Source organism: Triturus cristatus, chromosome 12 (genome assembly GCF_964204655.1).
Source record: "Triturus cristatus chromosome 12, aTriCri1.1, whole genome shotgun sequence".
Taxonomy (NCBI): domain Eukaryota; kingdom Metazoa; phylum Chordata; class Amphibia; order Caudata; family Salamandridae; genus Triturus; species Triturus cristatus.
Window position 1 is genome coordinate 429,049,022 of NC_140595.1, and position 23,546 is coordinate 429,072,567.

General features: G+C 46.4%; 1 protein-coding gene across 1 annotated transcript in view; it reads right to left on the reverse strand.

The window, feature by feature from the left end:
- The window catches only part of GAN (gigaxonin), a 290,872-nt gene that overhangs the window by 117,798 nt on the left and 149,528 nt on the right, over positions 1-23,546 (reverse strand). Inside the window, exon 5 of the mRNA XM_085638473.1 lies at positions 16,989-17,110. Coding sequence (XP_085494599.1) covers positions 16,989-17,110 — 122 coding nt within the window. The remainder of the gene's footprint in view (positions 1-16,988; positions 17,111-23,546) is intronic.

Consider the following 23,546-nt stretch of genomic DNA (forward strand, 5'->3'; position numbering starts at 1 on the left):
TGAGAAATCCAATGAAATCAGAGAACCAACACTTGTGCCATTCACAATCACTCTCAGCTCATCGACACAGACCACAGCCCTGGGTAAAACCCATCTGCATGAGTTACCTTAAATTAACAATATTCTGAACAGAACAAAACATGTCACTGGATAGAACCACTAACAGTGAGACCTCAAATATTTGGACTGTTATTCTCCCCCATGACTAGCTCTTAATGGGTAGATATGGGTTTCTATACTGACAAGGAGCACCCTAATAATACATGAAGGGAGGGCAAAACATACCCTAGGTAGTACTGTTCTCAATTTTATAATAGACATCACCTCAGTAAAGAAACGGAGGATGAACAATGTTTTCCATCATTCTACAAAGACAATAAGTCAAGAGACACCTTAAAGCTCCAAATACAGAAACCAGCACCCAAGAAAAAGAAGGCTCAAGACGCATTGCGAACTTTAGTTCAAGTCAAACGTGGATAGAAAATCAATTATAAGAAACAAGTACCTATGAAAGCACGCATTCTGACTTTTTGTCGATGCCTCGATTGAACTAAAGAAATACTGGAAGAGGGACAGCAAGCCCAGAACATTGAAAAAAATGATTTAACCAACCAAATCAAATGAAAAGATTGAAAGGGAACATTGCTACAATGATAATTTCTGTCCAAGAGAGGCTGCAGTTAACACTCAAGAATGCTAGATCCAATTTTAATATCTACATTCGGATCCTAAAGGCAAGATGCTCTGTGCAAGATGGGTCCTACTTCAAATGTGGCAGGAAGTGGGAGGAGATGTGGACGTGTGCTACAGAACATTAAGTGATGCATGTTGTGTTGGTAGTTTAAGGATGAATGTCAAGCTTACATCTCAAGGAAATGATCCTAGACGTAGAGTCAGAGCCAGACATCCCTAGAAACACAAAGAAACTGACAACTCTAGCACTTGCGATACCAAAGAGCTACAGGACATGGAATCTGAGGGACTCAAATTCTATTCTCAGAGTCTCACTCAAAAAACGCACAAACGATGACTGATGCATGATGTTTACTTAATTTACATGCAAGGCTGAAATGTCATCAACATCATTATGAACAGACTTTCTTAATTCTAACACAAATATTGCTGTGAAACTAGATTCAAAAGAACACAAAGCCCATTAATGTCCTGTTTTTTGGCAGTTTAGGTTTTGTTTATACACTTTGTCTCTCACTGGTATTTGTCTCGTGTTAATAGAATAAACACCAAAAACCTTGTTGTGCCCTTATTTTTTGCATATAAGTAAATGTAAAAAAAAAACGAAAAAAACAAAACATTTTTTGTATCAAACTACACCCTTTTTTAGGTCTCGCCTGATCCAGCGCATGCGCTGGTCTGGCGAGACTTATTGAGAGGGCTCCAAAAAGTGCTACCAGGCCAGCCTAGAGCTACAGTGCATGTGCACGGGTGCGCGCACCGCGCTTTACCGCGATTACTTTCACTTTCGCGGCCGCAGGGCCGCTTGGCATAGCCAATAGGTCTCGCTTTTGGGACCTTATAAGTATTTAGTTATGCAACTGTTGCATGGCTAAACACTTATAAGGTCCCAAAAGCGAGACCTATTGGCTATGCCAATGCTTGTTAATTACTAGTCTACTGGTATTGAGAAGCTAGTTCTGGTTAATGACCACTGTGTGACATTCGATTATGTAATCTATTATACACTTAAAGTAATACCCTGTTTTTTAAATGAGCCCTTAGTGAATCATTGCTTTTGTTACTGTAAATACTCAGATTCCTTGTTGGGCATATTGAGTTGTTCCTGTATTACCTGTAGGAAGCTTGCTCTTTATATGGTACACCAAAAAGAGGTATACTATGCAAAAAGTCCAGGTTTTCTCTTACTAGTGGACAGGGACCAGCTCAAGCAATCACAAGGTGCTATTACAGGAGACAGTGTGGTCGACCAGCCTTAGGCTTATGAGAGACGATTGTTAGACATGTGCAAAAAACACAATAGTCCGTAAAAGATGTACACGATTAAAAAGGCAATCCGCACCAATTTATAAAAATAACATGCCTCTTTATATATAGATTTAGACACCAGAATCAATATGATCAGGTAAGTACATTTTGCAAGAGAAATACTTTTAGGTCTAAAAAAATCAGTATTTTTCAGAGACTATGTTATCTTATGGGAGGAAAACAAGTATGGCATACAGGTAGAATGCAGGGACTTACAAGACCAATCTGCTGGACTTAAGGTGAGCATGGGGCAAGGTCCAAGGCAGCACCAAGAGTTCACACCGGGCATCCGGGTGCAGAGGTGCAATAAAGTATCAAGTGCCCAATGTTATCCAAAGAGGATTGGTCTGAGTTTATTTTAATTTGTAAAGAGCAATGTTTGCCCTAGATTAGAGAAAATCAGATTCTTATATTTCTGAATCTGTTGTTCGTATCTCTGTTTTTCCTCTGGGGCACAGTTAACTTCTCCAAATTTTTTCCTGACAACTGCTTTTTTGGGGTCTTCATTTCTCAGAATATCAGAGGGCTGACGGGCGCGCTCTATGACTGATAGCTTATTTGTATGGAGCTAATTTGTTTGCTGCTTCATGAATCCAGTTAGAATACCGTGAAGCTGCAATGTCTGGGGCTTCAGTTAACAAGGGCTGGGTGGTCTATAACGTCCCGATTAGGTCCTGCTCATTTATTTTGTTCCGTGGCCTGACCAGGCCTGGTTTTTCGGATTCAAGCCTTCCTGTGTGAGTGAAATAGAAACCAAACTGAACTGCCATGTGATCAGACCCTGTAACCGGAAGAATGATCAAAAGGTGCAAGTCTAAAAAGATTGTGGAAATTCTATCAAAGGTATGTCCTGCCTGATGAGTAGGGGCAATAACCAGTTGCTTTAAATCAAAGCATTGTATGTTGTCAATGAAAGTGTTGGCATCCGTATTACTGAGATCATCTAGATGGAAATTAAAATCTCCTAGTATTGTGTAATTGGTAAAAAACACACTTCCCTCCAGAAAATCATTAAGGGCTTCAAAAAATAGTCTTTGGAGTAGGGGGCCTATAAATCAAGAGGCCATGGGGTTTAGTTTAATTCCTCACATTACAGTTAAAATAGAGGGCTTCACAATCTGCTATTAAAACTGGGTGGCAGGATATTTCTAAAGTGTTTTTATAAAGTATTGCATGCCCTCCACCTTTTTTGCCCTTCCGGTCAAGCCAAGTGATCAAATATTCGGTTGGTAAAGCAGCAATGGTGTCTGGGGTGGTCGTTGCATAGGCCCAAGTTTCTGTAAGAAACAATGTCTGCATTATGAGCTTCTAAATAATTGTATAGCTCGTACTTATGTTTTATCATTGACCGAGCATTTAGTTACGTACGTTGTATTGAATGTGAAATAGCGGGAAAGTTAAAATTAGGATCCCTTTCTGACAAATTAATCATTAACTGACACTTAGCACAAATACAAGTTATTTGTAAATTATCTAAAGCAAAATGATTACAGTACGAATGCAATGCCTATGTCTTTATATAGCCTTAAAAAAATCACTCAAATACTTACAAAAGCCACCAGGGTTCCTGGCGCATGGTGCAGTTCGGGCGCAGACTGGTTTGCCTTCGGCGCACTAGCCGCGCGGACATGAGGAAATTATAATCCTCCCAGCGAGGGGGGCGTGTCCGGAGGGCGTAGTCAAGGCTGACTCCAGAATGCAGGAGACCGGAAAAGGAGGTGGGATAAATCAAAGCCCAAACTAGGGTCTAGCAACTCAACAAGCCTCCGCAGGCTCCCCTGCGGCAGGCAAGTTACAGGTAAAAAAATAAAATCAAAAGTTAAAATAGCAGTGTGAAAGGAAACAAATAAAAAGATTAAAAATGGGTGTTTAACCCTCTAAAATGTGGCACTTTGGCTTCAGGAGCCAGGCAACTCATGAAAATGGCACGAGCAGTGCCTACAAGGAAAATAATAAGTGCAAGGTTCTAACCTTCGGTTGTAGGTTGGACACAAAGTGGCTGTAGGAGGGGACCAAGAGGTCAGCGGGCTCAAGTTTTGCGATGTTAGGGGACGTGGGGACACCGGTGATCCTCTTCAACTCAGGCGGGGGCGGCCGGGTGCAGAGGGTCTTTGAGGTGTCTGGTTTCTTCGTCCGGGAACACTCGAGGTTGAGGGGGCCTGCACACAGAGGCTGCAGGCGGAGTCGGGGAGTTCACAAGAGGTGAAACCAAAGTGGGCTCTGTCTCTAGAGGGCTTGGGGACCACGCGGACACTATTGGCCCACTTCTACTTGGGTTGGAGGGCTGGCCACTTGCACCTACACCGCTAATGCACCCAAATCATGCATTATGGAAGTAGATTGAGATAGCCAAATTCTAAGACCTAAGCAGCCAAATTGCAAGGTTGAGACTCTTTGGGTCGGGGTGTCCAATTTCTCCATGGTTCTGCCTAAGAAGGTTCAGTCTGCTGGGGAGTCCCTAAAGCGGAACTAAGGAGACTAGTGACTCATGGTTGACTGTTCTAGGTGGGAAACACCAGGATGAGGGTGAAGGAGGTCTGCCTCAGCTTCTGAACCAAAAATTAAATCAGGGGGATAGGTGGAAAAGCATAGGCAAACATCCCCGAACAGTTCATCCATAGCGCACTGCAAGTGGACTGTGGGAACCTGGAGTCAAAGTTTAGGCATTTTGCCTTTTCTGCTATCTAGAAACCCCTGTCTCTGGAAGGATCGAAGAAGGAATGCTGACTGGAGTTCCCACTGTGGACTTATTGTGGCACCATGCTAAGAAGGTGAGCAAAGTCGTTGTCGACTCCTGGGAGATATTTCGCCAACAGGTGGATCCTGTGGTGGAGAGCCAGTGCCAGACGGACTGAGCTAACTGAGAAAGCCGAGAGGAGTGGGCACCCCCCTGCTTCCGAGTGTAGCACATAGCTGTCATATCTGTCTGTACTAGGACTACCTTTCCCACTATGTGGGTAAGGAAGGCTTTGAGGGCTAGCTGGAAAGCGAAAATCTTCAGATAGTTGATGTGGAGGTCTCTATGAGTGGGACCCCACTGGTCCTGGACAGACAGGATTTGTAAGGGCGCCACCCCCACCCACTCAAAGATGCATCCGTTGTGACGGTGATCTGCAAAGGTGGGTTGAGAAAAAGCGCCTCTGGTAAGTTGCTGATGTTCTACCACTGCAGAGGTTATGGGTGTGGTGGTTGATCAACACTAGATCTTCTTTCCCAATGACCCAGCTCTTTAGACCACTGCCGCATTAAGCATTCCTGCAGCGGGCGCAAGTGCAATCTTGCATGGGGTACTATTGCGATGCAGGAGGCCGTCATTCCCATCAGGCGCATAACTGGCTTTACTGTGACTTGTTGATTTGGCCGAAGAAGAGGCAGCAAAGCTTGGAAATAATGAAATCTTGCCGGAGTGAGATATGCCTTGATGATCGATGCATTGAGGCTAGTTCCCAGATACGGTGAAGCCCAATTTGTGCAGTAGGTCTATTGTGGCTTAAGTGTGTCCATGACACTGTAGTCACATTAGGCTCTTTATCAGCCAATTGCTTAGGTATGGAAATACATGGATGCCCTTTCTTCACAGATATGCTGCTACTACTGCAAGGCTTTTATAAAAGGCTTTGACCTGGTACTGCCGACCACTTACCACAAACTGGAGGTAGCCTCAATGCACCTGATGAACTGGAATGTGGAAGCAGACGTCTTTGAGGATGAGTGCTGCCATGAATACCCCTTGCTGCAGCAGAGGTTTATCCTGAGGGGTGACCATATGGAAGTGTTCTGATAGGATGTATTTGTTGAGCGGTCTGTGGTTCAGAATGGGTCTTGGAGAAACGTCCTTCTTAGGAATGAGGAAGTATATGGGATACACCACTGAGCCCTGTAGGTGTTGTGGGACAGGCTCTATTACCTGCCTTGAGGAGGAGAGCTTGGACCTCTTCCTGAAGCAAACAGTGGTGTTCCAGGGAGAGAGCATGTCTGTGGGTTGGTATGTTTGACAGTATGGAGGTGAGCTCTAGGCAGTAACCATCTTGGATGATGTCCAACACCCACTGGTCTGAGGTGACATTTTGTCAAGCCGGGAAGAACATCTGCAGCTGTCCCCTGACAGGTGTTGTGTGATCAGGGGGAAGGAGTGTGTGGTACTGTAAATTTCAGAACCACGTATCTGGCATGATTCTAACATGACGATTTCTTTATCAACAGACCAAGAATGTTTAGGATAGGGGGGAGGAGCCTAGCGCGCACCCAAGATGGCCGCGTAGGTGCGAGGCTCCCGAGGACCTCCGCGACCTCCTGCATAAATCCTGACCGAATCCTGTCCTAGATGAGGGGACTGTGTTTGTGAACCCGAACTGAGGTGACGCCCGTTTTCCGTTTTCAATTCGGACTTTGGACACCGGCGGGAGCACCGATTAAGGTTTGCGGCCTTCTCCACACCGGCCCCCCGTACTGGAGTTGTGAGGCGATCCGGCGACAAAGTGAATAACAGCGGCGGGCAAGGCCGGGCGACTCGCGCACCCCGCACTTTCACTTTCGCTTTTGCGCCCTCCCTGCTGCCAGGCGGGGTAGGGTCGCGAAGCGGTGTGCGGCGGTGTGGCCTCGTTGGGGTGCCCTGCCGGCCCGCCGGCTGCGGTCCGTCCTGCGGAGCGGTGGTCGCCCCCCCCCGGAGCCCTTGAACGGGATTGTCTACCCCCTTTTTGAGGAGATTGGCTCGATTTGGGGACCGCGACCATGGCCACAAAACAAGATGGCGACCGGGCTAAAGTGAAGTCTACCCGTCGTGGCGCGGCCCATCAATCCAACAACATGGATCGCTACACCCTCCAGAAGGGGTCTCCAGAGGCGCTGCGTAGGTCCCCTACGGGCCCGACTGATGCTCCTGCTCTGCCCACGGACCTGACCCTCCGAGACGTCATGGGCGCCATCGCCGAGATGAAGGCCTCGGTGGACCAGCGCTTCGACACTCTGGCGCAGAAGATCGACTCGGTCCTCGTGGACGTGGGCCTCGTGAGAGCCGATCTGTCCAAAACAAATGACCGGGTCGATTCTTTGGCCCACTCTACCTCGGGCCTCACATCTGACGTGGCGGCCCTCCAACAGGAGGTGCGCAGGCTTGGCCAGGCGAGCGCCCTGATGCATCGTCGACTGGAGGATTCCGAGGGTCGGGCCCGGAGAAACAACGTCCGCATTATCGGGGTGCCGGAAGGACGCGAGGCAGAGGCAGCGGATCTGTTTGTGGAGGACTTGGTCCTCACCCATCTCCAGCCTCGGGGGCTGAGTAAATTCTTTGCAGTGGAACGTGCCCACAGGGTTCCCGGGGGTAGGCCTAAGGCCGGAGTCCCTCCGAGGCCTCTCATCGCCCGGATTTTCAATTTTCGGGACAGGGACGCTATCCTGCAGACTTCCAGGCTACAAGGGCCGGTCAGACTTGATAATATGGATATAAATTTCTATCCTGACTTTACTCCGGCGGTCCAAAAGCAGAGACTGAGCTTTCTCGGTGTCAAACGTCGCCTACGGGACCTGAATCTCAAATATGCGATGCTTTTTCCGGCTAAGCTGAGGGTGGAGGTGGATGGCCGCACGCACTTTTTTGATCGTCCCGAAGCGGCCGGGGACTGGCTGGACACTTTGCCCGGAGATCGGGGCCGGGGGGGTGGGGGGGGAGCGGTTGGTGGGGAGGGCCCGCAGGATCAGGAATGAGGGACTACTGGTAGGCCTTGCTCGGGACTGTGTTATTGTCACCATTGACTGTTAGGGTAAGTTCCCCTCCTGTGGAGGTCGTGTGGGGTCTCTTGGGGGATCTCCCTCCTCCTCTGGGGGACTAGTTAGTTTTCTTTCTATGGGGCGACAGGCACACTGCACTTTGGGGGGGCTGTTCGGGCTCATGCAGGGGTGCAGGGTGGGGGGAGTTCTGTTGGGATGGGTGGGTTGGGGTGGGGTGTGGTTCGTTTCTACCGCAAGGCAAACCCTTCATTGTATTGATGTTTTTGAGATGCTCTCCGGGGGACAAATGATGGCTTCTGTATGTGATGGGGGGTAGGGACCTGACTTTGTTGTCCTGGAACGTTAACGGACTGGGTGATAGGATTAAGCGGGGTGTGGTCCTGCAATATCTGAAACGGATTTCGCCTGATGTGGTCTTTTTGCAGGAGACGCACCTCATTGGTAACACCTTTTGTGCCATGAATCGGCGTGGCTATCGTTTGGTGGCCCACTCGGGCTTCACATCTGGCTCACGAGGGGTGGGCATTATGGTCAAGACCTCGCTCCCGCTAGAAATAGACGAGGTGCGCCATGATGAGAGGGGACGATACACTGTCTTGGTGGGGAGAATGGAGGGCAAAGTAGTCGTCCTTGTCTCAGTGTACGTCCCACCGGGGTTACAGTCCACCACCTTTGCGGACCTGGGACGCCTCCTGCTTGACCTTCCGGGGGGGCTTCTGGTGGTTGGGGGGGGACTTCAATGCGGTGGCCTCTGGGACTATGGATCGTTATCCCCCTAGGGACCTCCCCCGGGCACAAGCGTGGCTGTCTGGCCTTTTGGACACACTGGGATTGGTGGACTGTTGGCGTCTAAAGCATCCCACTCAGCTGCAATACACCTTCCATTCGGGGGCCCATGGTAGCCTTTCGCGGCTTGATCATGTCCTTGTCCCTGCGGCCTATGCCGGGAGAGTGGGGGAGGTGCGCCATTTGGCGCGGGGTATTTCAGATCATTCCCCACTCCTGTTGCACTTTGATGTCTTCCCGAGGGGGGAGGGCAGGGTAGCTCCAATCAATGCCTGGTACCTGCGCGACCCCACTATTCGTGCGGACTTGATTAAATCCTTGCAACGGTATTTTGAGGAGAATGTGGGGTCTGTCTCGTCGGCCATCTCCGTGTGGGAGGCTTTCAAGACAGTGCTTAGAGGGGAGGCCCTCTCCTTTATTTCTCATGCCCGGAGGCGCGCACAGGAGGAGGTGACCCGGGTGGAGGTTGAAATTACTGAACTGGAGGGTGATCTGGGGAGTGGGGTGACTGACGCTGCGCTGCACGTTCTACACCTGAAGCAGGCGGCTTATAGGTCCCTCGTCACGGAGGCGGCCAGGGGCCTCAGCAGGGAGCAACAGGGGAGATTGTATGATGTGGGTGATAAGGCTGGCAAGTTGATTGCGTGGTTGGATAAGAAGGAGAGAGCTAGTCGTGTGGTCCCGCTGATTGAGAGAATGGATGGTGTACGTGTTACTGAGCCAGAAGGCATTGTCTCTTGCTTCGCAGATTATTTCCGAGAGGTATATTCCCCGGTTTCTCCCTGCCCGGAGGAGGATTCCCATGCCCTGCTGCGTGACATCGCGCTGCCCTCCCTCTCAATGGAAGACAGGGAGTTGATGGATGCCGCCCCCACCTCGGACGAAATTGCCCTCGCCATCCGCTCGGTCGCTTCTGGCAAGGCCATGGGCCCGAACGGTATTCCTATCGAGTTGTACAAACTGCGACCGGATGTACTTGCACCCCATCTCCGCGCAATGTTCCTGGCGGCCCACTCGCGGGGCTCCCTCCCGCCGGACCAGCGTCTGGCTACCATCGTGGTTATCCACAAGGAGGGGAGACCGCGAGACCGGGTCACATCCTACCGGCCTATCTCGCTCTTGAACGCGGAGCCTAAAATCCTCGCCAAGGTCCTCGCCAACCGGCTGGTCGGCGTGGTGGGCGATTTGGTCCACCAGGACCAGTCCGGCTTTATTCCCCATCGCAACACGGCCCTTAATCTGCGGCGCTTGCACGGGATGCTCGCGCGTGTTCCGTTCGTGCGGGAGCCGGCCATCTTGGCGTCCTTAGACGCCACCATGGCGTTCGACACGCTCGAATGGCCCTACATCTGGGCGATGCTGGCAAAATTTGGATTTGGCCCGGGATTCATCAGTTGGGTCAAATTGTTGTACTCGGACCCATTGGCACAGGTGGTGGTGAACGGTCGAGTCTCGGCCCCATTCGGGCTGGGACGGGGCACGCGACAGGGTTGTCCCCTGTCGCCGCTCCTTTTTGCACTAGCCTTGGAACCCCTGGCGGAGTGGCTGCGGTGGCACCCTTCTATCCGTGGTCTCCGTTGGACCCCCGAGTATGAGGACCGCGTGTCCCTCTACGCTGACGATATCCTTCTGTACTTAGCCTCCCCGCGCAAGTCACTGATTGTCCTGGTCGATGTTTTGCGCTCCTTCGGCCGTAATTCAGGCCTTGTCATCAACTGGGCTAAATCCTGTGTCTATGTGCTTTCCGGGGAGGCTCCTGTCCTCCCTCGGGGTTGTCCGATCCAGATTGCCTCGCAGGGATTTCGATACCTGGGGGTCTATATTACGCTGGACCCGGTGGCCCGCTACGAGCGAAATTTGCTTCCCCCCCTCCAGCGCTTGAAGGAGGACGTCGCACGCTGGCGGCGCTTGCCGCTCTCGCCGCTCGGCCGGGCGGCATTGTTCAAGATGATGTCATTGCCGCGCTTTCTGTACGCTCTCCAGAACACTATGGACTTGGTCCCGGCGCGCTACTTCCGTGAGGTGGAAAGCTTGCAGCGCCGTCTGTTTTGGGACGGGAGGCCGCGTATAGCTCTGGCAAAATTGACGCTCCCGTGGTACGACGGAGGGATTGCCCTCCCGGATATTAAGCGGTATTACTGGGCCTCCCAGTTAGCTGCAATTAATCACGGTTTCTATGGGCCCGCCCTAAACCCGGCATTCGAAATGGACAAAATGCTCCTGCCCGGTGGCGACTACAATCGAGCGCTCTACACTAGCGTGCCCGATTCCCGCTTGACGGGGCCCACGCGTGTCATGGTGCGAGTATGGCACGCGGCTAATGCAGCTATGGGATGGAAGGACCGTTTGACCCGAGCGTCACCGTTGTATGCGTCGGAGAGGCTGGGCTCTTTGTGGACCTCGAAGGGCTTCGAGAGGTGGGACATGATAGGCATCAGTACAGTGGGAGATCTCTGGACGAGGGGAGGATTCAAAACATTCGAGACGCTGCAGGCGGAGTTTCAGCTGCAGGGCAGTGAATACTTTCGCTACCTGCAGGTCCGTCACGCACTGGGTTCCGTCTTCCCAGACGTGGCCTCCATCCCGGAGTCCTCCCCCCTGGAGGATAGAGTGCTAGATGGCCACGTTCCGGACAGTACGATCTCCCTCATTTACAAGAAATTGATAAATGACCGCTCGGGCTTACTGACTGGCCTCCGCGAGGCTTGGGTTGCCGATGGGCTGGAGTTGGACGACGAGGACTGGATTTCCGCGGTGGCCTCTCCGAAGGAGGTGGCCATCCCGGCTCGCCTTCGCTTCGTCCAGCTTAAGATACTCCACCGGGTGTATATGACGGGGCCAAGGCTTCTGCGTATGGGCTATGCCGAAGATGGATTGTGTAAGCGTGGGTGTGGTGCTTTGGCGACTTTTTTGCACATTCTGTGGGAATGTCCGAGGGTGGAGCGATTCTGGCGTGGTGTGCATGAGGTCCTGCGAGCGGTTACGCATGTCGCGCTGTTGCCTGAAGCGAGGAGATGCTTGCTGAATGTGTGGGAGCCGACCGATTACTCGGTTCCGCAGACGCGATGGGTGACTCTGGGATATATGATAGCTAAACGTGACATTGCTCAACTGTGGGGATCCCAGAGGCCCCCGGCGGTGTCAGCCTGGAAAGAACACATGGATTGGTGCATGTTCCGAGAAAAGGTGGTGTATGTGGCGCGGGGTAAGCCTGGGGCATGGGTGAAGATATGGGGCCCCTGGAACGCCTACCGCGGGGGTATTTGCGAGCCGCCGTCGTTGCCTCCCACTTCACCAGCTCCATCCCCCTAGTTGACCCCTTCCCTTAGCCCCGGGCACATTGTTCTCCCAGTCCCAGATCTGTTTCCCTTCCCCTCTCTGGATTTCTTTGGATGGTTGGGGTCCCCCACTGGAGGAGCACGTGTTGTCATTCTCGATCGCGGGTTGCCTTGCGGGTGTGGTTTTATGTTGTTGTGTTGTATAAAACGAAACCGTATTGTGGGCTCAGAGTCATGTGGCCTACGTTGTTGATACCTCCTCTTTATCGTCTCTGCAAAGTCAGGTGCCTTATTGTATGTCTGTCATTTGCTTCTGTCACTTTAGCGGCCGGCCGGAAGGTTGTAGGCCCATGCTTGTATATACTTGAGATTGCAATAAACGGTTTCAACAAAAAAAAAAAAAAAAAAAAAGAATGTTTAGGATACTATGCACAAGCATTTGCGTCACATTCGAGTGACGAGATCGCCTGAAATCAGAGTTTCTGTCCTAATACCTCGAGCTCCATTTTAGGACGACAGCCATTTTGTGATTGCCCTCTCATAGGCAACAGGACTATGGCCAAGCATGGGTCTGAAGGACACACACACCTTCGCTGACTCCTCGGTGACCTGGGTGAACTGACTCCGCTGCCTAAGGCCAAACCTGATCGGTCAGTTCCCTTCCCGCGGCCGAATGAGATTAGTATCAGGGCCCAGCATATCACGAAACCTTTCATCACACATGAACCATGCCTAATCTTCTACACACCTGCCCCTGTTTCCCTCTTTATGACCTGTTTTACGAGGAGGAGGTGCCCGTTTTTATTGGGTGTCCGTCGATATCTGATGAAGCCGCTAAGCTTTGCCGGGTAATTGATTAAGGGCTGAACGAACCGAATTATGTACTTGCCATTATGACTCTGTCTTTTCCTTTGTAATGAATGCATGTGAATGATCATACCGTAAAACGAGGAATGTTTGCCTAAAGCATAATATTTGGTATATAAGGAGAAGGCTGGTTTTCGTAAGTGAGCAGTCTCCTGAGAATATACACGTGTTGTACTTCTAGGATACCTGTTACTGGCTGCAGCCAATAAATACGATCTTTGACTTCACCAAGAAGACTCTGTGTTTCTGTAGTCTGAAACAGGAAGAACTCGAAGTCTTCGGGTGTGTTCCCTGGCACCGCTGGGTTCCGAAAAACCCAGTACTTCAAGTGGGAAGTCATTGCTGGCTATGGTGGGTCCCTTGGAGGAGCTACCTTTGCCTCCATCTTTGGCGTTATTACCATGAAAGGCACCTCTGAAGTAGGCCCTGGCTGAAGTTGGTTTTGCTGGCTGGCGCTGAAAGGACCCGGAGGCTTCGGGGGGGGGGGTTGGGGGTGGGGGGGGGGGTGGAGGGTGGTCTTGGAGTCTTCGCGATAAGAAGAGCAGCAAAAGGACCCCCATGAGGAAAGCATCTGTAAGACACCCATGGCTTTAGCAGTTTCTGTATATTTTTTAATTTACTCCAGCATCTTGTCAACCTGAGGCCCAAAAAGATGTTCCCCATTGAAGGGCAGGTCGAGGTAATGCTACTGAATGTCTGGCTTGAAGCAGGAGACACGGAGCCAGGCATGCCTGCGTTTTAGAGTCGCAGAGGACGGCCTTAATTTTGATCATGAGTTGCAGTATTTCTTGGGGGATTAAATGTCATATTGGTGGTAACATGGACACAGATTAGACACTATATACAGCCATATTCCATGTAGTGGCTTTACCTAGATCGTATCAAGAATAAGAGTATTGGGACTTTGTTATTAATACTCTATCCCTTTTCGTACGTAAATAAAAGACTTATATAAAAAAAAAAATACACTGGGTTGTGGCTCATGAACATTACCTGGAATGAACCTTATGGAACTCAACCACAGACACGGCTTGTATAGGGGAAGCAGAGGCACATCACAATGGAGTGGCTCAACGTATGGCTGACAAATGGAAGAAGGCCAGGGATACAGCAGGTAACGACTGCCTATTGTGGGAACAATTGGGACTTACTTAAGCAATATTTATCTTCAGGACTGACGATGTAGGGACATCTGGGTTGTGATAAGCGCAGCCTTGGTGAAAGTGATGTGCCACAGTGAAAAAGTGAAGATAAAAACTAACATGAGGACCCAGCCGGGTTCTCAATATGAGGCAAGGCGGGCACTTCAGGATGTGTTAAGGCCAGCCGGCTCTTCGATAGACACGCTACAGCCGTAGTGGTGCAATGAATCCCTTGAAAGTACTGGGTGCAATGACAGCGCACTGGGATTTCCAGAGTATTATTTTGACCGGACGGATCTCCGTGTTGACTGCTGAAGCCGCGTGAGTCAGCTGCAGTCTAGCATCATGATTTAGCTCTTGGTGCGATGGTCATCATGTGTGTTTTTATCTTCACTTTTTCACTGTGGCACATCACTTTCACCAAGGCTGCGCTTATCACAACCCAGATGTCCCTACATCGTCAGTCCTGAAGAGACCCCACATTGATAGAAGGGTCGAAACGCCTTCGACCAGCACAAAGAACGGACCATTACCCAGCATGTTTTATTGTGTACTTATGCTGTTGAAATAGTATATATGAATGGTCGTTTCTTAGAATTCATGGAAACCGTGTATATAACCATTCACCTTATATATTCACATTTTGTTGGTTCCATTTTTCACTTGGGGACACAACGCACAAATATCAGTGCTTTTGACTAAAAAGAATTGTATATATCTATATTCCTATTGTTTTTCTATAAAATATGCTATACTGATTAAACTGTGTAGTTAGTTTCTTGCCCTCTGACATTACTGCACCCTTTATATTGCGATTGTGCATAAATCTTGCTTAATTAAGTCCCAATAGTCCACAGGAACCGCCGTTTCTTTCATATACCTAGTACCCTGGTTCCGTTGTGAGTAGGGTTCCCCTGGTCTTCCCCTTGACTTATGTGGGAACAAGGCACATCAGGCATTTCTAGTATTGGGGTGGGATAAAGAAAACTTTAGACACATGATAGCAACCACCCTACGATGGGATATAGGACGACATAAGGGCAATGTTTGGCGCAATGAAATGGACAAGCAAACATTTTTGAACAAATTAGTTTATTTACAACATATTAAAGTGTGATTTTTAGAGTCATGTTAATGTACTTTAGGAAAACAACAAGGTGATGTTTGCCCCCAATTTTTTTTTTTACTAAAATGGAAAGCAGGTATCTCTGGTACAATGTTCACACAAGTGCAAACCGATCCCTTGGGACATAAGAGTGCAGCTCAAGAATATTTCAAGCTGCTTCTTGGATCTTAATTCCCCCTGGTTTGGGTACACTTATTGTTGGTGCTTGGCTATTCTTTGCCTGGCTGTAGAGCACTTTCTTGATGCCATTGTTGTTCTTTAATGACTTCTGAAGTATTCAATGTTACAATTATCAGCTTTTTAGGACCTAATATCAAATACGCATAGCAGCTGTCTGAAGCCTTGCCCTGTAAGATCAGTGTAGCTTCTACTGTTTCAATCCGCATTAACAGACTAACAAGAAATAAAGTTCTGACGACCAAGGTCTGAGATTCTGAGAATGGCGCCTTTGACCTTTTCCCCATCCTTGTACGTAGAATCCTGATCACATTACAAGACTAATTATCTACTCAGGATGGTAAGGATCTGAAAGTTGAAAGTAAATTAGATTTTTCAAAATTCTAATGAGGGAAGGTGCCTCACTGCAAAAAAAATTTAAAAAATGAATATTTGGGACTATTCCATGCGCATCCCCGAGGATTTACAGTAAAGCCTGTGTCTCTTAAAAATATTTTTTCTGTGTTTTGTCATGCACTTTTTGCAATTAGGCCCAATTTATTCAAAGAACATTCTGGGAGAGCCCCCTTTGAGTGGGCCAGTCTCACTTTGTGCAATATAGGAACAGTATTTGCATTGAACCGCTTTTAAAGTTACACATCTTTCCACACCTTTAGGTTGTCTCCAATATTTTTATGGGCAGAAATAACACAGGTAATTTGCTTAAACACAGAAAACAAGCATTGTAGAAAGAAATTGCAATAGTTTTGAATAGTGAAATGGATGTCTCAAAGTTCCCAAATACAGACAGAACAGATACAGTACCGCCAAAAGTTCTGAAACGTCTTACAGTTGAGTGTTAAAACATGCTACCAGCAGAGTAAGCCTCATTTTTACAGAGAATTAGGAAATACTACCAGTAGCATTATGAGTGGGCTGGGGAAGGACAGTACTAGCCCTGAAGAGAGAAGTCAGGCAAAGTTGCTAGATGTATCCAAAGAGGGGCAAGTGGCGTCCTACCTCTGACTACTAGCTGTTCTGGAAAAGGGAGGGACATGAGGTTAAAGTGACAATATGGATACACAGAAGAAGGAGGAGCCCATGTTATGGCAGGTGGCTTAACACTCATAACAGTGGAGATGGGGCAAGGGCTGGCTGGTACAATTCATATAGCTTGCACGGTCTCCTCCACTTCTATGCATGAGTGTGCATCAATATACTTGATTTGTGTGTGCATCATTACCTGTCTGTTAGTTCAGTTCCAAGAACAAGCGGGTAACGCACTTCGGGTCTCGAAGATTATCATATATAAAAAAACTGTGGTTCTGATTGTGTCAAATGAAACCTCCAAAAGACTTTTTAGAATCCCTCCGATCCTTGCCCCCTCCTCCAATAAGAAGCAATAGGATGAATGTTATGCCTGCAGAAGGTTGGCGCATGATCACGTTCAATACCTTCTCGGAAAACACAGGAGAGGTCTGCACACAAGTAGATGTAAAAATATGGCAAAAGCAACTCAAATTGTATTAAATGCAGCAATTTACTATTCTGGATCTCTGGTGAGTTTAAATGACACACAAGAACAAGATGATAAATATCCCATTTTGTCAAGCTGTAAACTGATTCTAAGAAAACAGGAGTCCCCCCTGGTGATAAGCAACACTTTCAGATCCATAGTGTCCCTTGAGGACGCACACTGCTGTGACAATCAAACTTGAGCTGTTAAATTAGATTTCCTTATTCATCATGTAATTTAAAGACCTAGCCATGGACAAGAGAGACTAGGAGTAATTTCCTAAAGCACCCAACTGGGCTTGATCTCGGCTTTGCAACATTTAAAAACAACCCAGCTGGCACAAAATAATAGCATCACAACATTATGTAATACAAGTATTCAGTACACACCTGCTGACAAAACTCCATGATTAATCCTGGGGCAGCTCAACGGTGCAAGCTCAATCCAGAGCTGCCTATTTCGGTCATAAAGGGGACACATGCACCGCACTACTGCTGTTGGGTTGCGGGAACTGAAATAAGGAAACAGACAAGAACATTTTAGGCCTTTAAATATAAAAGTCTAGAATTATTAAACTTGCGATACATGCAGAGAGTAACCATACAGCACAAGTAGCAGAAGATCAGAAGTTCATGCAGAAGATAAAGACATAGCAACGGCAGGTATATTGGCAGTTTGAGACAACAGGAAGAACATAGTTCATTTTAAATTATTATATAAGTCGGTGGAGCACACTCAGTCAAGGCTAATTTAAATTAAGTACATGGGTCACTCTACAGGTCAAAGAGTAGCAGGGTTGAGCTGTATGCAATGGGCATCATTGGAATGTGTGGACACTTCCAGAAATCCAGTGATAGAGTTTCTAAGGAAGTGTGCAAAGATGGGAGAATGTTCTGCAACTGCTAGGGGCCCAGTGATGCTCTGAGATCATGAGATGATACAGGGATTGAGAATCAAGATGGTTGCTAGAGATATGTATGGACATGTATTGAAAGGTACAAAGATGGAAGACTGTGCATAGATTTAAATATTAAAAACAGGTCAATGTGTAGGCACATTTAGTGGCATGTGAGCCAGCCAATTTTGATGCGTATGGGGGAAGGTGGCTAAGGAGCACTCAAATGTGAGCAAGGTGAGTAGCAAAGACGGAAACTTTTTAGAGCCAGAGAGAGTGGAAGGGAGACTTGGGAGGAGACTGCAGTGTTAATAAACACTGCTGAATACTAAAGTATCTGCAAGGAGTTTGGTCCTATATAAACTTCATGTAGAACTGGTTTTGAAGAGGTTTTGTCACTGCCATTAGGAAGGGGTGCCTGCTTAGTTCTAGAAAGATGAGGACCTCCTTGTCCTGTTGAAAAGAACTGCAATGTTAAAGAAGGGAGATTTGAGTCAGAAGGAATATTTTACATTACTGGTATTTCTACAGACCATTGTCTGCTGTTGATAAATGTGAAAAAAAGAGGTGATGGTTGGACAACTGATAAGCAGTTTGTGTTGCGAGGCTGAATTGGATTAGCGTGGAAGCAGAAGATGGGGACCCTAATGAACGTTACTAGAACTAAAAAAACAAATTATCTAGAGGTCTTGTGTCATGTTCTATAACAAATAAGGCCAGAAAATGCAAAAGTTAGCATGGAGAAGAAAGTGGTAGATGAAATTAAACTGCAGATAAAGGAAGAGGCATTTGAGGAAGAGGCATTTGAGGACGCTGTTAAGTCCTATGTATGATGAACGGAAAGAGACAAAGATGTAACTACATGGGGTATAGATGCCAAAAGAAGGTTTCTCGAGTAAGAGGATGATGGCAGCAGATTTGAAGCAGCAGGGAAGTTACAAGGTTGAACAGGCAAATGAGGTTGGCAAGAATGAGTGGAAATACCTTTTTAGGTTTAAAGGAGAAAACAGGACAAAGAAAAGTGGTTAAGTGGGTGCCAGAAGGAATAGTTGATAAGACTATGAGGCCAGATTGATTGATGGATTTAGGTAGCAGAAAAGACATGATTGTGGTGAGATATGATTCAACAGAAGACGGAGTGCATTTGTATTCCATAGATGGCACTGATGACCCAGGACTGAGGTGAGCCAGCTAGCTATGAAATGGGGGAGTGAGGTGAGGAGTCATTGGAAGCAATGTCGACAGGGAGGATGATTTGTTTGTGAATAAATGACAGATTTTCACCAAGGTTGCTATACATAATAACATTGTTGTATATTAAGTCATTGGAAGAATAATGGTTACACATGCGATGAGATAATGATCCCTTACTGGCCTTGCAATCCCAGACCTCTAGGACATTTGTTTCCGGTGTGGCAAAGTAAGCATTTCGTATTCTATGCCTCTTCTCCAAATAGACTAGATGCCATAATCTCCTTCCCACCAACGCTCTGTCCATCATTAGCCATTTGGTTCCATTTCTTTAACTGCCCAAGGAAATAATTTTTCTGCACTTCTATGAATTCCAGTTTTTGAATGATATCCAGTAAACTCTGGAAGGGATACAACAACCAATGTGTCACATTTAGAATTTGGATACGCCCTCGCCAAGATATAAAGAGGGACTATCAATTGTTCCATTCTTCCAATATTTGGTACCATAATGCGGATCAGTTAGAAACAAGCAGCCTTCCAATTTATTTGTCGGGTGCAGTCCTAAATATTTTGTTTTATAAACTGCCCATGTCATGGTGCATACTCCTGTAGGTGACCTATATATCCAATACTTCAGGTTGGAGTGTATTTATATTTTAAGTCGAATAGCGTATGAATTGATGTCCCTAGGACCATTAAGGTTATTAATATGTTGTGAGCAAAAAAAATCATTTTGAATGCGTCCACCCCAATATTAATCCCCATAACGTTAGGCTGCATTCAGATTGCACTTTCCAGCGGTTCTACTGCTAATGGAAACCGTAGTAATGCTTAGTGAAAGTGTGAATAGATTTCTAGGTGCGAGTCTTCCATAGCTCTGTTAAATTACATTCCTCAATTAAGCAGCAGTAGCAACCTTCCCTCATATAGAACATGTTCTAGGTCTTCAAGGAAGAGTCATCGATGGCTAGCAGAAGACTGCAATACATGAAAGTATCCATCCTGCAAATGTTTGGCAGAGGCCATGCCAGTGCAGAGAGGACCATGGTTGACAGAGTTGATCAGTGTTACTAAGTCTTTTGTCCTATCCAAATAAAACCTACAGATCCTTCTGACATCTACAGTGGAGAGATTTTTCTACTAAAGAAGAGGGACTACTAAAAAAAAAAAAAAAAAAAAAAAAAAAAAAAAAAAAAAGGAACAGCAGAGATGTTTGGTTTATGTGAAAGTTAGACAAAACAAAGGACGTGTCCTTAAAACTGCCCCCTTATAATTTAGCACTGTGTAAGTTTCTACTGCCAAAAGAGCTTGCAGCTCACTATTTCTCCGTGCAAACGTAATCCCCACTAAGAAAGCTACAGTTTAGAATATGTGTTGCAATAAGGCCTCTTGTAGCGACTCAAAAAGAGAAAACATCAATTAAGTTTTCCACAAGCGAAATGTCATTCTTGGAGGGAAACGTTTTTAAACTTTCTAAAAAGTCCTTTATTACAGGAATTGGGAATGAGGCTCTTCGAGCCAACTCTTTTCAGTACAACGTAACAGAAACCAAATTATTTTTTATATATGATAATACGAAGATCTGATTTTGCCAGGTGAACGAGATCAGGAATAAACACATCTTCATGGCATGATGCTAAATAATGATTATTTGAAGGCGCCTATTAAAAATTATTTTCCATTTAAAAGAATAAGAGCTTCTGGTTGAAAGAACTTGAGCTTTCCTAAGAATGTTCATAAAATTGTTAAGTAAATCGAGACGGCTATATTGCACAATCTCAGGAGCCATGCTACCAAGTTCAAGGATTGCACTTTGGGGTAATGCAGTTTCTGTTGCATTATGGTCAACAGGTCTGGTTTACCAAGAAGTTTACAGTGAGGTATATGCATATGTGAAATATTACTGGACACCACCACTGCCTCTGCCATCCCAGGGTAATGATGATCATTGTTGCATTTCATCTTCATTAACAATGAATAGGATCAGTGAAATCTAAAAAAAAACAAGCATTGGCAAAACCAATAGGTTTCACCTGCACGAGGGTCTATGGTCTTTGACAATGTTTTTTTAGCCATGTTGTACAGCATGGTTGAAAGTAAAAAAAAGAAAATTAAAAAAGACACTAGGAAGTGGTAAATGCTTTACTTTCTGCCAAGTTGTACAGCAGCTGTGCTGCTGTTCAACATGGGTTAAAAAAACATTGACAAAGCCAGAAAGCTCTTGCATATGGAAGAGTTATGTGGCTTTGTCAATGTTTTTTTGTTGAATGGCGGGACGAAGGGACAAGCAAAGCAGGACAGGGAAAGAGGTTTAAATGGCAGAGTTTAAATGGCACACTGACAACAAATGTAGACCTCAGTGCTAATTAGAGAGTCGCCCAGTGTAGCTCAAGCTTGATTGATTGCTTAAGTAGTGCTCAGAGCCCAACTGTAAGCACGCCTCACACACAGGCCTTCAGCAGGCCTGGCATCCTCTTCGACGGCTTCCCCAGATTGAATATTAGTGCACGTGTCTCTGTATGTGCGCGAGCCTATGTTTTTGTGTGGGTGTTATGTGTATGACATGTGTGGGTGTTTCTGAACATGTGTGGATATTTGTGTGATACGTAGTGAGTGTGTCTGATCTATGTGCATGTGTGTTATTTATGTGTAAATGTTATGTATACGAGTTCCACATAATAATACATCAATTGCATTTATGTAGAGCTACATGAACAATTTTTACTCTTCATGATTTGTGGGATATGTGAAAAATCTGTTTAACGCATTGGAATTTCTAGTGCGTGCGAGTGCGAGTGTGAGGGCCCATAAAATGTATGTTTGAGATGCGTATGACAGAAGCATGATGTGCATAGGTGTCTGATCTGTAGGGGACAGGGGAGTCATCTGTTTTGATATGTGTATTAGTATGCTTTATTGTACTCTCTCCGTAGGCTTTGTGTTAAAATACATTCTTATTTAGTGCACCAAAGAAGAAAAAAAAGTTTGTGCAACTTCCTGGGCAACATAGGTCCCATGTGGTGCAGGGGCAGGGGGCGGCACAAGGTTGTGCAACTGTATGGACGACATGGGATCCATGTGGCACGGGAGCGTGGGGGAGGCACATGTTTGTGCAAACGTCCAGGCAACATCGGGCCCATGCAGGGCAGGAGCATGGGGCAGCACAAAATTTAATCAACCAGCTCAATGGCTTTGGCGAGTATGTGCCTAGAGAGGAGAGGAGTAAAGAACACCTTTAAAAAAAAAAAAAGTGTATCTGCATTGTAGGAGCCTGTAGTGGAAGGACACTGGCAACCAGGAAGAGGACTACGTCCAGGCTCCATGGCAGTAATGGGCAGGCTCTCAGGACCCTTAAAGATTTTGTTTTTTAATACAAGAGAGTTCGCGAGCACAGTGCAAGTGCTGTGCAGGCGAATCCTAAAAAATAAAATAAGAACAAATATTGCAGAGAAATGTGGTACACCAATTCATTAAAAAGGCATTGCCATTCAATCGCCTAGCACCCTTACTATTGATGTGAAGCTCGAGCATTTTACATTTTGTACACACAAATGGACCGGATTTCCTAGATGTGAAACTTAGTCCAGGTGAACAAGGGAAAATCGGTTGTTAATATCCTCCATCCTAGGTCATACCACCACACAAATCAAATGTAACCTATTGAAGGTCTATATCTTATTGGTAGCTGTCCATTGTCCCGAAGCGCTTCATTCGCTGAGTCGTGTCTTACTATATGTGAAGGACCAACAAGAAAAAACAAAAATCATTAAGTGTCCAATGAGCTCACTGTGTTTACAGAGAGTAGTTTTCGGGGAGGGGGAGAGAGAGAGAGAGAAGGGTAGATCTATTTCAATGGAACCAGGACCTGCAAAACTAAAAATCCCAGGAGGGAAGAGATTCGACATGCTGCAGGAAAAATAGTTATAATAGCAGATAGTACTTCTGCAAAATTGTACAGACTTAGAAGGATACACTACATCTTGCTCCATGTTTAACGCTGCTCCTAGAGAGTTAAGAATTTCTAAAGGAGTATAAGTCCTGTGGAACTCAATGTGCTTCTTCACCACTGGAATGTGGAAAAGCACATACAGACTGTTTTAATTATTTACAGATAGATTAGGTGTAAAGCCAACATTCTGAACTTCTGTTTCTTGATCTATGTTTTGACTCATCTCAGGTGTGAAATCTTGTTTGGTACCTTCTTGGAGGTGGGGGGTGGAATATCTTGCACACATGCCTTTTCTCTTGGAGAGGGAGGAATGGGCTCCATTGTGCACTTTGAAGAAGAGATGTAACTTCCATTCTCAGTAAGCACAACGGATATCTTGACTCTGTTTTTGGTGGGATTGATGGAGGTGGGGATTTCAACTTTCCAAGGTAATCTGACACACTCTCTCACTGGAGTGGTGCACAAAGCAGTGGAAGTGGGGGGGAAGTCATTTTGATGGATAGTGGGATTTCCCAGAAGAGAAAGACTGCTGGTGTTGATGCTCATCTCCATTAGATCATCTTTGTTACAAAAGATTGCCTCTTTTTCATTATTTCAATCGTCTCATCTGCAGGAAATCCACAGATGTGCAGATATGGGTGTGTTATATGGCACGGCTATGCAGCCTTACCGTGGCATACACTCTCAAAACCTTTCTTGGGTCCAATCAGGCTTGCTTGCACAACCTTAAGCTCAATCCAGGTAGGTTTGGCTTCAAACAGCAAGGTTTGAACAAAATAAATTGTGTAAAGCATTTAACAGTACCAAACAACAAAATAACAAAACCACACAACACAAAAAAAAATATAACACTAATTTATAAAAAAAAGATTCTATTTTTATGAATTTTTTTAGAGTCAAAGAAGAGCA